The sequence below is a fragment of the Stigmatopora nigra genome, chromosome 1 (assembly GCF_051989575.1).
Source record: "Stigmatopora nigra isolate UIUO_SnigA chromosome 1, RoL_Snig_1.1, whole genome shotgun sequence".
Lineage (NCBI taxonomy): Eukaryota > Metazoa > Chordata > Actinopteri > Syngnathiformes > Syngnathidae > Stigmatopora > Stigmatopora nigra.
The window spans coordinates 1587801-1604698 of record NC_135508.1 but is presented as its reverse complement, the minus strand read 5'-3'; the positions used below and the strand labels follow the sequence as shown (position 1 = coordinate 1604698).

General features: G+C 39.8%; 1 protein-coding gene across 3 annotated transcripts in view; it reads right to left on the bottom strand.

The window, feature by feature from the left end:
• samd11 (sterile alpha motif domain containing 11) overlaps positions 1-16898 on the bottom strand; it is an 80825-nt gene that overhangs the window by 58860 nt on the left and 5067 nt on the right. For all 3 annotated transcript variants that reach the window (XM_077714932.1, XM_077714914.1, XM_077714923.1), the window contains exon 3: positions 1991-2169. In XM_077714932.1, coding sequence (XP_077571058.1) covers positions 1991-2169 — 179 coding nt within the window. The remainder of the gene's footprint in view (positions 1-1990; positions 2170-16898) is intronic.

The following is a 16898-nucleotide window of genomic DNA, read 5'->3' as shown; positions in this document are numbered from 1 at the left end:
TTTAAAAGCAATGTTGCTTGGAGGCATTTTCTTCTCGCTTTCATTAATCCTAGTCTAATTTATTCTGTTTGTATTAACTAATCACTTCATGTGCTTAGATCCTCAATCTCGTTAAATGGGCTGGAAGAAAGGATGTCCGTCAGGATCAGTCACAATCTCCCGTGGTCATTTTGCGGGTGTAAAAAAACGTAGCTACGAATCTACTTTTTCATACAAAACGGCTCTCGAGCCACATGCGACTCATATTTTACTACTTTAAGGCTCTTTTTAACTCGATTCAAGGTTCTCTTACTTGTACTCGCCAAGCCTAGCCTAGCATGGATGCTTAGGGGATACTTTTTCAGAAAAGCCGGCTCTCGAGCCACATGTGGCTCATATTTATTTTGCTACTATATGGCTCTTTTGAACTAATTTCAAGGTTCTCTTATTTGTGCTAGCCTAGCCTAGCATGGATGCTTCGGGGATACTTTTTCAGAAAAGCCGGCTCTCGAGCCACATGTGGCTCATATTTATTTTGCTACTATATGGCTCTTTTGAACTAATTTCAAGGTTCTCTTATTTGTACCAGCCTAGCATGGATGCTTTGGGGATACTTTTTCAGAAAAGCCGGCTCTCGAGCCACATGTGGCTCATACTTATTTTGCTACTATATGGCTCTTTTGAACTAATTTCAAGGTTCTCTTATTTGTACTAGCCTAGCCTAGCATGGATGCTTTGGGGATACTTTTTCCAGAAAAGCTGGCTCACGAGCCACATGCGGCTCATATTTTGCTACTATATGGCTCTTTTTAACTCGTTTCAAGGTTCTCTTACTTGTACTCGCCTAGCCTAGCCTAGCATGGATGCTTTGGGGATACTTTTTCCAGAAAAGCCGGCTCACGAGCCACATGCGGCTCATATTTTGCTACTATATGGCCCTTTTTAACTCGTTTCAAGGTTCTCTTACTTGTACTCGCCTAGCCTAGCCTAGCATGGATGCTTAGGGGATACCTTTTTAATAAAAGCCGGCTCTCGAGCCACATGTGGCTCACATTTTGCTACTATACGGCTCTTTTTAACTCGTTTCAAGGTTCTATTTTTTGTACTATTTCTTATAAGACACAAATGAATCTTGACCCATGTTTTTTCCATATATAAAGCACTCTGGATTATAATTTTATATGTTTTGGAGAAAATTTAAGACTTTTAAGTGCGCCTTATAGTCCTGAAATTACGGTAATTAATATATTAAAAATAATTTGCAACATTTAATTATTGTTTTGCGAGTGTGATGTGACTAATATGTCATTCATTGCTCGGCACGGTTCTTTGACTTTCATTCTTCCATTTTATGAACCAATTTACCCTCACTAGGGTCACGGGGGGTGCTGGAGCCGATCCCAGCTGACTTTGGCACAAGGTTTAGGACACCCCGAATTGGTGGCCAGCCAATTACAGGGCACAAGGAGACAAAGGACAACACATTAGCCTAACATGCACATTTTAGGGATGTGACAACCCATAGAAAACCCACACAAGCCAAGAAACAACTCCACACAGGAGAACCAATCTGGGATTGAACCCAGAACCCCAAAACTGCGAGTCCAACTCGCTAACCACTTGGAAATTTCTTAACTATTTTCCTGAACTTTGTATTACCATGGGGGTGCTAGAGCAAAGCAACCAATCATGGCTAGGGGCAATTTAGAGTGTATAATCAGAAGTATCATACATATTCTTTTGAAATGTGGGAGAAAACCTAAATACCCAGGGAAAACCCACGCAAAAACATGTAAACTCTGCACAGGTGGACCAACCTGGATTCGAACCCACGACCAAAGAACTGCGAGGCCGACGCACTCACCACTAAACCGCCGTATTGTGACTCACTGTTTGAAATGTTTTGCTGTGTGTGTGTGAGCAACTTTAGTCTTTCATTATGGAAAAGAAAGGAAGATGTTGACAGAATAGTGAGTTCCCACATCCAAATCTGGCAACCCTTCATCCTTACCTCTTGCGTCCGATGCTGTAATGTAGTTCGTCCTCTTGCTTGATGTGGCCGTGATCGCCGCTGCCGGCCCTTTCGCTCCCTTCGCTGTCGTCGCTGCTGAAGATGGAGGCCAGCTCCTTCTTGGGAACCCGATTGGGCGGAAGTGGAATGGTGCGCTTTTCTGCCAGACGCCCACGATTCTGTAAAATCAAGCCAGAGATTTGACTTAGGTTAGATTACATTACTTTATTCATCCGGTATTTAGGAATTTTCATTGTCGCAGTAGCAAGAGGGTGAGAATACAGACACAGAAAAAGACATTTAAGACATAAATAAATGGGTAATAAATAAGTTAATTAATTAACAAATTAATTTAAAAATAGTAAATAATTATATAAATAAATTATTTAATTAATAAGTAAACTAACAAACAAAAATAATTATTAAATAAACTAAAAATACATTAATAAATACCAACATGAATAAATATGTCATGAATAAGTCAATAAATAAACACATTAATAAATAAGTAAATGATTCTATCAAATAATTAATAAGTAAACAAACAAACGCAAATAAATAAAAAATAATATAATTTATTTAGTAGATAAACAGATGAATAATTATAAATTATTAAATAAATAAACGAGGAATAATTATAAATTATTTAATAAATATAAAAGGAATAATTATAAAATATTTAATAAATACACAATCAATAATTATAAATTATTTAATGAATAAACGAGGAATAATTATAAATTATTTAATAAATAAACCGAGATAAATATAATTTATTTAATAATACAGAAGAAATAATTATAAATAATTTAATAAATAAACAAAACATAAATACAATATATATAAAAAAAAATCTAAAATATAATTTATTTAATAAATAAACAAATAAATATACACGGTCATATCAATATATGAATAAATACATATATAAATAAGCGTGATGCTGAAATAAATAAAAATAATACATGCAATTGTTCATCATGTATTCATTCATTTTCTGGGTCGCAGGGGTGCTGGAGCCAATCCCGGCTGGCTTTGAGCACCATTCCTAGCTAGGGGCAATTTAGAGTTGTCAGCTAGCCTAGCATGAATGTTTTGGGATGTGGGAGGAAACCAGACTACCCACAGAAAACCCACACAACCCTAGGGCGACTCCACACCAACCCGGAATGGAACCCTCAACCTTAGAACTATGAGGTCGACGTGCTAACCAGTTAGCCGTCGGGCTAACCTAACAAACTCGATTGGAGCCGATTTTTCTAAACAAAAACATTGCATACATGAGTTGTTATTCAGCCTACACAATACAAAACATATACAATACAGGTTGCCAGATATGGACTCAGGTCAAAGAAAACCAGTATAAAAAAAAATTGAATATAAAAGTCCCTTATTTTTCCTTTTTACGTCAACATGGCCGCTCCCATTCCCGTCCGCTTCTCAGCCCTCCAGCTATCCCTTCCGCCACACGCGATCCCTCCCTCCTCCCCCATTTTTTTTCCTCCCCCCTCCCAGGAGGCGCTACAGCGTGAGTGGCAGCCAGGCAGGCGGCGAGGGGGGGAGGAGGGGGGGATTTGTGGGGGCTCCTAGCCAAGAGGCAAACAGGTGCAGCCCCTCCGGAGTCTCTCAAATGGCAGACATTAAACAGAGTTTGGAAGGGGGGAGGAGGAGAGAGAAATGGGGGAGGGAGGGGGGGTGAGGGACATTTTTTTTTGTCAATTTTTTTTTTTTTTTTTTAAACATCCTTTCAAGATGAGCAGTCCACAAACTCCCTCGTCCAATCCGATTCCTCCGTTTGACCGCAACGGAAAGGCACTTTTTTTTTTTTGGGGTGTGTGTGTCTTTTCCCGTCACAACTTCCCGCGGGTTTTTCGCTCCAAGGACGAAGACGAAGACTGCGTGTGGGCCGCGCCGTAATTTGAGTTGGCGGGTTGGCGTTTGGTTCTGGGAAGGCCGGGATGAGGCCTTTGTGTTTAAAAAAAAAAATGGAGGGAGTCCGGCAGACCAAAAACACCCGCATTTTCCCCAAATCCAACTCTGTTCAGACTAAGGGTGTCCAAGTTATTTTTTGACTGGGCTACATTTGATCTATTTTCTCACCATGGTCAAAATGTAGGGGAAATTTGACAGATGGACGGAGTCAGCAAAAGATAGGATACATGTAAAAAAGTGCATCCGTTAACAGTACATATGAAATGTAAATTGAAAAAAAAGGACTAAAGTATTAATATACTCATCACTTATCATTAAAGTAAAAAGTATTACACATAAAAAAGTGCATCCGTTAACAGTACATATGAAACATAAACAGAAAAAAAGAACTAAAGTATTGACATGCTCATCAAAAATCATTAAAATAAAAAGTATAATGTACAAAAAAGTCAAAAGGAATGTATTAAGATATACCAAAATGTCATTTAAAAAAAAGATAGATGGCTGAAAAACACCAAAAACAAATAAGAGTGGACACAGCTACTGTAACTAGTTTCCGCGTGACGGCGCCATCTTGGGGAAGAAAAAAAATAAACATTTGTTACAACGTCGCCGGGCCATATTAAAAAAAATGAAGTTAAAGAAAATTCACATTTTTCTAAACAATGCAGCTTTCTTCTCCGGGCCGTACCAAACCACCAGACGGGCCAGATCCGGCCCGCGGGCCGTATGTTTGACACCCCTGCCATATACCATAATATATAAGTTACTTTTTCTTATTTCAACAATGTTTTTTCCAGGTTCAGTTCCATTTCAAGACAATTATGTATAATTTTGGCGTAATTCAACTTTTTAAAGAGTTTTCCTACTAAAATATGCATCCATTTTTTTCCACTATAGAGTTTACCCATGTTTGGGATACACACACACATACACACACACACACATGTATACACACATAAATGCACACCTGTCCCCGGCCTTCAAACGACGCATTTCCCGTCCAAAGCGGGGGATTTGAGTCGGAGCACGCCAAGAGCGGATACAAGAATAGCTTGTCTGAGCACCCCGTGTGACTAAAACCGCAAATGCGGGTGTTTGGACCAATGGGTGTCAACCCTGCGGCACCCGGGCTTGATCTGGTACCAGACTATTCAAACTGTAGCAAATATGAAATTATTTTTTCGCTACAAAACTTGACTTTATATGTTTCCAAGTACTCAATTTCCTATTTATAAACCAATTTATTTTTTGGGCATGTTGACTTCAAAATGGCGCCCTCAATGGTGGCCATTGTGTTAATAAGAATGAAATTTAAGAAAGAAAAAAACATATATTGCATTAAACTGGATTAAAATCCCTGAATATTCCGTTTTTTTTTTATAGATCCAAAACAATATTTATTTTAGTATATTTTTTAAATATATTTTTAGATTATACAAAATGATTTTTGAACTAAAAACAGGAAAAAAATGTATTAAAAAAGTACAATTTTTGATTTAAAATCTATATTCTCAATTGATAATAAAACAGAAAGTCGACACATCATTTAATTTCTCGGGCCACACAAAATGATGTAGCGGGCCAGATTTGGCCCCCGGGCCGCCACTTTGACACCTGTGCTTTGGAGGTAAGGCAATTTTAAGGGTACGGCTTATACACAGACGCGGCTTATATGCGAGAAAACACTGTAAATCAAATATTTGTTCCAAAAGTAAACCAGTCCAAATCTAATTCCCATTAAAATGGCTCTCACAAACCAAACTGAGTTTGACATTTACCCACATTCCCTGTGACAAACCCAGTCTGTGACATACCCACACAAAACCCACACAAACCGGAAAGGGAAATCCTTTGTTTCCGGCAACACCAGATCTTTTAAAAATGCAAAAACGCCAAGCAAAACACACCCATGGCCGGCAAGGTTGGGGTCCTAAAAACAAAGTCCCCGCAAACATACCCACACACACACCCACACACACACAGAAATTTAGTGTGTGTGTGTGGTCAGTCGGCTTTTCAGACGTGGAAAAAAGTCTCTCATAAAAGTCCCACTAAAAGCAGCGCTATGAATATCGCCTCCCACGCGTTCTTTCTGACAGTCGAGCGGCCAAGAAAAATATCTGGGCTTCACATTCAGACATAAAAAAAAAAACGGGAAAAAAATAGAAAAATCACGGGTGCGTATGCCGTTAACTATCGGAGCCGCTGTAATCCGAGAACAACACCGACGGCTCAACCCGACCTGAAAAAGATTCGAACTGAAGAGTTTGATAGGCGGGGTATTTATTGGAAAACGTGATTGGAGTTTGATGTAAAGAGTAGGGAAAGAGTCGGGAAAGAGTCGGGAAAGAGTCGGGAAAGAGTCGGGAAAGAGTCGGGAAAGAGTCGGGAAAGAGTCGGAAAAAGAGTCGGAAAAGAGTCGGGAAAAGAGTCGGAAAAGAGTCGAAAAAGAGTCGAAAAAGAGTCGAAAAAGAGTCGGAAAAGAGTCGGAAAAGAGTCGAAAAAGAGTCGAAAAAGAGTCGGAAAAGAGTCGGAAAGGAGTCGGAAAAGAGTCGGGAAAGAGTCGGGAAAGAGTCGGAAAAGAGTCGGAAAAAGAGTCGGAAAAAGAGTCGGAAGAGTCGGAAAAGAGGAATACAGTAATCCCTCGAATAATGCAGCTTCACGACATTGCAGATTTTTTCTGGGGGATTTTTTTTTAAATTACATTTATTTTCATAAAATTTAAAATCCACGCTGAAACTTATAGACGTGGCCGCAATAAATGAAAAACCGCTAACATTTTTTTTAATTATATATATATTTTTTTACTATACAGTAATGAAAAAAAAACATTTTTTCACACATTTCAGTAGAGACGTTTGGTCGCCGGGCGTTTGGTCGCCGGGCGTTTGGTCGCCGGGCGTTTGGTCGCCGGGCGTTTGGTCGCCGGGCGTTTGGTCGCCGGGCGTTTGGTCGCCGGGCGTTTGGCCGCCGGGCGTTTGGTCGCCGGGCGTTTGGTCGCCGGGCGTTTGACAACATGACAGAGTTTACTGTTGAAATCAGCTCTCAAAATTATATTCACCTGGACAACCAAATGTCCAGGCGACCAAATGTCCCGGCGACCAAATGTCCGGTCATGGGCTCCCTGTCACCCTAATGAGAATAATGCAGTTAAAAAAATTCAACAAGAAAACTTTTGAGTCATAAAATAATAATTTTTGACTTTTACTGGGCTCTTACATATAAAATAATAATAACAAATAAGGGTGTATTTTTTATTAAACTCCCCCCTCCCCCCACCTATACTACTTCCCTTGCGTTATTTCCTGAAAGGTGGCCTGCCTCTGGCTCCAAGCAGCATTAGCAAGCTAACACCCACCCACACACACACACACAGTGGAAGCCGCCCGTGACATTCCTGCAGCTGCGGCGCTAGCGCCCCCTCGCACGCGCCCCCCCAGCGAACTCCCTAGGGGACGAATGCCTAATGAGTCACGCGCCTGTCTGCCGTTACCTCGCCGTGTCCGTCCTGGTGTGTGTGTGTATGTGTGTGTGTGTGTGTGTGTAGGCGGGGTGGCGGGCCGGCGTGGCGTGGGGGGGTCGGGGGTGTAGATGACAGGGGGTGGGGTTGGTGGGGGGGTTGACCAGGGTGGGGTGAAGCGGTCATTACCACCCTCAAATAAGAGCCTTGGAAAAAAAGGCCAAAACAAACAGCGTGTCCTCTGTGTACCCGCTCGAGGTCCACTTTACCACCGCGTTGAAATTCTCATTTTGTTTAGTCTCGCCGCCTGGCCGTCTGGACGTGGCGCCTGGAAACGGCGGTGACATTTTGGCGAGTGGGTGCCGAGACGGCGATTAGACGGCGAGGACGCTCAGACGGACGTTGATGGGCTCAGTATGCAAACAAACATGGCCGTAAACTGATTACGGCCAATAACCGGATTAAAGTAGTAGTTTCATTAAAGTGTTTACAAGGTTTGGAGTCGCCACGTTTCCCCGCCGCCGCCAACTCGCTAATACGCAGTGGGTAATTTGCTTGATAGTCCGCGTAAGGTTGGTATGAAATTGGGTTATTAGCGTTGCTAGGGGGACGTGGAGGGAATTTGAAAAGATGATGTGGGCTGTTGCCATTTTGGGGGGAAAAGAAAAATGTTTGTTTTTGGCCTAGTTAACCCGAGTTTGAAAAGTTTTGTACATTTAGTAGAGGTCTGTCGAACATAAATTTGGGAAAATTTCCAGAAAGTGAATTTTGGATGTTTTGGGCTTAGCATGTAGCATGCTAAAAGGCTGTAAACCAGTCAGATCTGGCAACTTCCCTTGCAATTCCCCTTATTTCGATTTTTTAAATTTATAAATTGATTAAAAGAACTGGATTAAAAGCCCTGATTATTCAATTTTATATAGATATAAAACAAAGTTTATTTTAGCTTTTTTAAAATATATTTTTAGATTTTACAAAATTATTTTTTGAACTAAAAACACAAAAAAATGATTAAAAATGACAATTATTGATTTAAAATGGGGGGGAAATCAGGAAATTTAATATAAAAACTGGTTTAAAAGCCCTGAATATTCAGTTTTTTTATAGATCTAAAACAATGTTTATTTTAGCTTTTTTTTGAAAATATATTTTTAGATTTTATAAAATGATTTTTGAACTAAAAACAGAAAAAATGATTAAAAATTACAATTATTGATTTAAAAGGGAAAAAATAATTGAGAAATTTAATATTAATACTGGATTAAAAACCCTGAATATTCAGTTTTTTAGAGATCTAAAACAATGTTTATTTTAGCTTTTTTAAGTATTTTTTTTAGATTTTACAAAATGATTTTTTAACTAAAAACACAGAAAAAATGGATTAAAAATGACAATGATTGATTTAAAAGGGGAAAAATCTCAAAATTTAATTTAAGTGCTGGATTAAAATCCCTGAATATTGAGTTTTTTTATAGATCAAAAACAATGTTTATTTTATCTTTTTTTAAATATATTTTTAGATTTTACAAAATGATTTTTGAACTAAAAACACAGAAAAAAATGGTTAAAAATGACAATTATTGATTTAAAAGGGGGAAAATCAGGAAATTTAATATATATCCATACTCTTCATTTGAATTTGATTCAAAAACAGAAAGTCAGCACTCATGATTTACTTTCCCTGGGCCACACAAAATGATGTGGCGGGCCAGATTTGGCCCCCCGGGCCGCCACTTTCACACACTAGCTGTTAATCATAAATTACTGACCATGCTTAAATAAGCTATGACGTTTTGGTGACATAAACGATCCAGATTAGAGCCATTTTTTTCACACAAAAAAACATACCATATTTTCACAACTATAAGGCGCACCACATTATAAGGAGCATCGTCAATGAATGACACATTTTATTTTTTTTCCATATATTAGGCACACTGGATTATAAGGCGCCCTGTCTATTTTGGAGAAAATGTAAGACTCCCATACCAAAGTATACTGTGAAATGATCCAAAAACGTATAAAATACAGAGAAAATTGTATAAGTGACAGTTATGCAATACGCATTTGTACTTACAACTAATCAACTTGATTTCATTTAACTATGCGTGGGTTCAAAAATGTAAATAAGCAAATTTAAATGGTTAACGCCCGACTATATTTATAAAAGCAGTCCAGCCATCTGCTGGAAAAAATGGAGGTGGAAAATGTCCATTCCTCCAAGTGTATGACATCACCCATTGAGTCCCACCAAATGTCTTTTCCTCTCTTAACCAATGACTGAAATAAACTTAGCTTAGCTTCTTTCTGGTACAGTTAGCGCTCAGTTCAATGTCACAATAAATTCTTGCTAATTATCAAGAATACAAAAACTGTATAAAACTCAACCATACAACAAATGGATCACATTAAAAACTCAAATATATAAAATTGCTAAAAATAATCATTTTTATCATTCATTTTTTCCACTGCTTATCCTCACAGGGGTGCTGGAGCATATCTCAGCTAACTACAGATACTCTAAATTAGTGGCCAACCAATCACAGGGCAAAATGAGACTGACAACCAATCATAACGAAGGAAAAATTAGCGTAAAATTAGCTTAGCATAAATGTTTTTCAGCTGTGGATGAAAATGGGAGTACCCGGAGAAAACCCACAAGAACACCAAAATTCCACACAGTGCGGATGACAACCAATCACAACAAAGTAAAAAATAGCGCAAAATTAGCTTAGCATGCATGATTTTAGGCTGTGGGTGAAAACCGGAGTACCCGGAGAAAACCCACACAGTCTAGACCCACCACACAAGGGTCATGGAGGGTGCCGAAGCCTATCCCAGCTAACTACAGATACTCTAAATTAGTGGCCAATCAATCGCAGGGCCAAATGAGACTGACAACCAATCATAACTAAGAACAAATTAGCACAATTAGCTTAGCATGCATGTTTTTTGAGCTGTGACTGAAAATTTGAGTACCCAGAGAAAACCCATGCAACCCTGAGGTGAACATGCAAACTCCACACAGTGCTGACCCACCTGGGTTCAAACCCTAGACCCCAGAACTGCGAGCCGGCATGCTAACCACTCATCCAACGGGCCAGTATTCCATTTTTGGGTTTTTTTGTTCATAAAAAGTGACCTTAAAAGTAAAATTCTTGGTCTTGGTAAATAAAGTCTAGAGATGAGTCATTTCAGACGAGATGAACAAACTCTGATTAGCGGCTCGGGCATTGATGAACAATTATTCGGAATTGCGGGGCACATTGATTGGCGGCATTTCAATCTTACGTGGCGCTAATATGTTTCAATTTGGCCTTGTCCGCCTCCTGTGTCTAGTCACTCCAAGAAAAAAAACTACAAAAAACGGTGTACCACACACCCACAACAGAATTGAAGCGCTTTATTTTGAAGGGGGGAAAAAACTAAATCACAAAGATGAAGTGTTCAAATTTCAGCCATTTTTTGGGTTTATAACTAGGAAACGCATCAAAAACTTGACTTAAAGTTTATTTAACTGTACAGAAAGGGCATCTATGCTATACCAACATTTCATTTCTGGTGCCCAGCCAATCATAGCTAAGGGGGATTTAGAGTGTTCAACCAGCTAGCCTAGCATGTGGGAGGAAAGTGGAGTACCCAGAGAAAACCTATGCAAAATTGAAAAAAAAAAACATGCTAACTCCACACAGTATGACCCACCAGAGCTCGAACCCACAACCCCAGATTTAAATGAGGCCGACATGCTAACCACATACATATAGATACGTATATATATACACGTGTATGTGTGTATATGTGTGTATATGTGTGTGTACATATCTGTATATATGTGTACGTGTATATGTGTGTATATACGTGCATATATATGTGTATATGTGTATAAATATGTGTACATCTGTACATCTGTGTGTGTATATATATATATATATATATATATATATATATATATATATATATATATATATATATATATATATATATATATATATATATATATATATATATATATATATATATATATATATATATATATATGTGTGTATAAATGTGTATGTGTATAAATATATGTGTATGTGTGTATATGTGCGTATATGTGTGTACATATGTGTATATGTGAGTACATGTGTATATGTGTGTATATATATACATGTGTATATGTGTATAAATATGTGTACATATCTGTGTATATGTGTATAAATGTGTGTACATATCTGTGTATGTGTATAAATATGTGTATGTGTGTAAATATATATGTTATACATGTGTATACATGTGTAAATATGTATATGTGTATATATGTGTATATACATATATACATATATACATACACATATATACACATATATATACACATATATACATATATACACACATATACATATATACACACACATATATACATATATACATACACATATATACACATATATATATACACTTACACACACATACACCGCAAAATACTCAGTACACGTCATCAAAAATTCATATTTGCCGCGGTAAAGTGTGATTCTCAAAACTTCACTGTGGCGAAGCCCCCCTTTTTTTTTTTTTTTTTTTTAGAAATGACGGAAACAAAGTGAGAAAGCATCGTGGGGCGGGCAGGCGGCCTTAACCCCCCCTTCCAACCCACTTATACACACACAAAAGCTCCCCCACACACACACACGCATTCATCTGCACCCTTGGCCCCCACGCGCTGAGCCGAGCGGCAGTTTCAGCCCAATGGAGCGGCACAGGGCAAAAAGGGGGGGAGAGGGGGAGGTGGGGCGGCGTTGCTGCAGGGGGGGTTCGCGGTGACGGGAGGGGGCGGCGGAGCAAAGAGGGCGAGAGGGCGGCGAGGCGGAGGCGAGGGGGAGGCGGGGAGGGGGGTCGCGGCGCTGGAGCGGCGCTGGGAGGTCAGTGGTGGTGCAGTCAAGCGTGCCAACGCGCCTCTCACGCTTCCCCCCGTCCCGCTTGTCTCAAGCGCCCCCGCCTCTCCCTCCCTCTCTCCCTCCCCACCTCCGCTTCTCCAGCCGGCCGCCTGTTTGGATTGGACCGCCGAGACCACCGCGGGGGGCTTTCCAGACAGGTCGCTACCGGATCGAGGGCGTCTCGCAAAGAAAAAAAAAGAAGAAAAAAAAGCACCAGAGCGAAGTTTGGCGACGCGGCGGATTAAAACGACGCCTTCCCGAAACGAAACGAGCGCTTTGACGAGTCGCGTTCACGGACGACGAAAGGCGCCGACGGCGTTACTTCGGGAACGCAATCGTTTTCAATCATCGCTCACGTCGCGCAAAAGGCGTGCCGAGATAAACTCGGATTGCCCTCATTTATCTTCCCCTAATTTAATTCATCCCGTGGTTATCCGACTTTGCGCCATCTTTTTTTTCTTCTTTTAATCGATCAAAATGGAGAAGTTGGCAAAACAATGTTTTACGATTGAGATTATGCTGGTTAGCACAGTTAACTAACAGTCATATTTAACTTCTTTATGGACGGACACTGTTCTGGGTTCGATCCCTGGTCGGTTCTCCTGTGTGGAGTTTGCATTTTCTTCTTGAGTTTGTGTGGGTTTTCTCTGAGTACATTCCAAAAACATGCATGCTAAACTAGCTGGTTGAACACTCTAAATCACAGGTGACAAAGTGGCGGCCCGCGGGCCAAATCTGGCCCGCCGCATCATTTTGTGTGGCCCGGGAAAGTAAATGATGAGTGCCAAATTTCTGTTTTTTTTTGGATGAAATTAAAATGAAGAGTATAGATGTATATTACATTTCCTGATTTTCCCCCTTTTAAATCAATAATTGTCATTTTTTTAAATCAATTTTTCTGTGTTTTTAGTTAAAAAAATATTTTTTGAAATCTAAAAATATATATTTAAAAAACACTAAAATAAACATTGTTTTAGATCTCTAAAAATGGAAGATTCAGAGCTTTTAATCCAGTTCTTTTAATCCATTTTTTCTGTGTTTTTAGTTCAAAAATCATTTTGTAAAATCTAAAAATATACATAAAAAAAACTAAAATAAACATTGTTTTAGATCTACAAAAAACGGCCTATTCAGGGCTTTTAATCCATTTTATAAAAAAATCAAAATATATCTATTGTTAATGATCTATTTATTATTTTTTTGTACCGCAAGGGGTGCTGGAGCCTACTATCTTGCCAGCCAATCGCAGGGCACAATGAGACGAACAACCAATCATAGCTAAGGGCAATTTAGAGGGGTCAACCAGCTATCCCAGCGACCATTCACCCATACATATGGACAATTTAGCATGTAATTAACCTAGCATGTATGTTTTTGGGATAGAACACCCAGAGAAAACCCACACAAGCAAATATAGAACTTGAAACTCCACACAGGAAGGTCAAAATCCACCCAGGATTCGACCCTCGATCTCAAAACTGCGAGGCCACTTGGCTACTGTTGAGAAAGTACAGCATAAAATGCTACCAGATTTTAAGTGAGGCCTTAAAGTGACGACAACCACTCGAAGACACACAAAAAAAACACAAAATGTTGCAAAGAAGAGAATTCACAACAACAACAAAAAAGCAGGACGCTCAGGAAATGCGACTTCAGCTTAATTGGGCTCTCCCGCGAACCGATTGGACGATCAAAAGACGATTCTCACTTGGGCCGAAAGTACACAAACACAAGTCATGTGACCACAAACAAGGCATTTCCCACTTGCAGTGTTACCATAGTAACAACATAGTTTTTCGCCAATCTGACGAGTTCCCCATCTTGTGAATCCGCTTTTATTTTGAAGTGCATCATCGGTCTCAGATGGGCCGCTTGAATTCAGTTTTGCGACAATGTCGCTTTTATTTTGAAGGGCTACATGGTTTTGCAATCAGGCCGCTATAATTCTGTTTTACGACATTGCCGCTTTTAATTTGAAGGGCAACATCATTTGAGATGGGTCGCTCTAATTCTCTTTTGCAGCGTTGCCACTTTTATTTTGAAGGGCAACATCGTTCGCAGACAGGCTGCTTTAATTCAGTTTTGCGACAATGTCGCTTTTGTTTTGAAGGGCAACATCGTTTCGCAGACGTATCGCTTTAATTCAGTTTTGCCACAAACGCCACTTTTATTTTGAAGGACAACATCGTTCGCAGACAAGCCACTTTAATTGTTTTGCGACGGTCCTGACTTTATTTTGAAGGGCAACATTGTTCACAGAAGATCCGCTTTAATTCTGTTTTGCGAAAGTAGCGCTTTTATTTTGAAGGGTTACATCGTTCTCAGACAGATCACTTTAATTCAGTTTTGCCAAGGTGCCGCTATTATTTTGAAGGCCAGCATCGTTCGCAAATGGAACTCTTAACTCGTTTGGCGATTGTGCCGCTTTTATTTTGAAGGGCATCATCTTTTCTCAAACGGGCCGCTTTAATTCTATTTCCCGACGGTGGGAGGCTGCCCGTAACTGGGTATGGGTGGGGAGGGTGGTCTTTATGAGCCTTTCGGAGGCGACTGTAATTTCCTCCCATCCTCCGCCAGTTCCGCTGAAATAACAGGGTAGAGGAAGCCCAGTTCTCCCCGGAGAAGACGCGGACTAATCAGCGCGGTCACCACTCGGCGCCCACGCCGAAAAAGCCAACAAACGGCGCATTTACAACATGGCCTTAAAACTTAAAGTTCCCATGTGATAAGAACGTGGTTATCGAACAGTCTTGTCATCATTTGATTGCGCAATTATCACCAGCTGCACTTTTGTTTGTTTTTTGTTTGTTTTTGAAAACAAAAGCCCGCCTTATGCCTATAGCTACGCCAGATCACTTAAAGTTCAGCTGTCAAACTTTCAAAATAAATGTCTGCATGAGGTAATTTGTGTCAGTAGGCAGGCATATAGTGTGAGGGAGGGGGGTGTGGGGGGGGGGGGCTTTTTGGCCGCCATGCCCTGAAGGGAGTCAAAGGGGAGGGGTTGGGAGGGGGGTTTTAGCGACGCCAAAGCCCCGCCGCCGCCACCGCCGTCTCACCCTCGCCGCCCTTGCGTGAAACTGCTGACATTCTTAACCGGCGCGTGCGTGGGTGAGTGCGAGTGTGCGGCGGCGGCGTGCACGTGGGTGTCCTGAGGCGTCGCCGTGGTATTGGCTGGCCGGCTTTAACTTGGGGCTTTTTTTTGTTTTGGGCGTGGGGCCAGGAAACGGGGACCGAGCGAAACAACAACAGCCTCGGGCCCCTCCGGTCCCCGCTGACGTCAATGGCGGCGTTTCGCTCCGTCACGTCTGCGAATTGAGGTTGAAGAATACGTGCCGCGACAAGACCACCCCCCCCCCAAACTTGAAAAAAAGGATGGTAAATCTGACGGTCGAGCGTAGATTAATGCTAACGTGTTAGCGTGATGTAATTCGCCATAGAAATAAATGGTGTTTTCTTAGGTTAGGTTGGGAATTTTGTGGCTCGGGAGTTGTATGTGGCTTTTTTGTTGGGTGGATATGGCTATAGGGTAACTTGTGAGGTCAAATGTCATAAATACTCTCATTGGTAATTGTTGATTAGCAATAGTGTAAAGAATTTAGGGACTTTGTGTACTTTAAAATAGACTAAAAATAGGTAAAATGAGTAAAAATAGGTAAAATGAGTAAAAATAGGTAAAATGAGTAAAAATTAGGTTAAATGACTAAAAAAGGCAGGCATTTTCATGTATTTTTTTTACTTTAAAATGATGGCTATGAAGGAATAACATTTGAAAATATGACTTGTTTATGGCTATTTCTGTCAAAAAGGTTCTCGGTTTCTAGTTTAGATGGTCGTTATTTTGAAAACTGGGATGAATGAGAAAATTTTGCTATAAAGTACTGCTCTACTTACAAAAAAAAACAAGTTACGAAACAAGTTTGTAAGTAGAGGTCCCACTGTATATCCGTAAAGATAATAAAAATACACTTGAGCTATCATTTTGTCCTTTAAAAGGTTGGAAATGAGTAAAAAAGGCACATTTTTATGTATTTTAAAATTCAAAGAATGGCTCTCAAGGACAAAACATTGAAAATATGACTTGTTTACGACGCTCTGTCTGGTTTAGATGGTTGTTTTTTGGAGGATTGTTGACCAAATGAAAGAATTTACCTATAAAGTACTGCTCTACTTACAAAAAATCCAAGTTACAAAACAAGTTTGTAAGTAGAGGTCCCACTATATACCCATCAAGACGCTAAAAAATACACTTTAGCTATCATATTTTCTTTTAAAAGGTTGGAAATGAGTAAAAAGGCGCGTTTTTATGGATTTAAAATTGACCTCAAGATTTTTTGGGGGAAAATTTGACTTGTTTAAGACTCGCTCTGTCAAAAAGATTCCCGTTCCCTGGATTAATTGGTCATATTTTTGAGGACTGTTGATCAAATGAGAAAATTTAGCTATAGAGTACTGCTCTACTTAAAAAAATTCAAGTTAGGAAACAAGTTTGTAAGTAGAGGTCCCACTGTATATCGATAAAGATGTTCAAAATGACAGTTTATATATCATTTTGTCCTTTTAAAAGGTTTAAAATGAGTTAAAATGCGCATTTTTATGG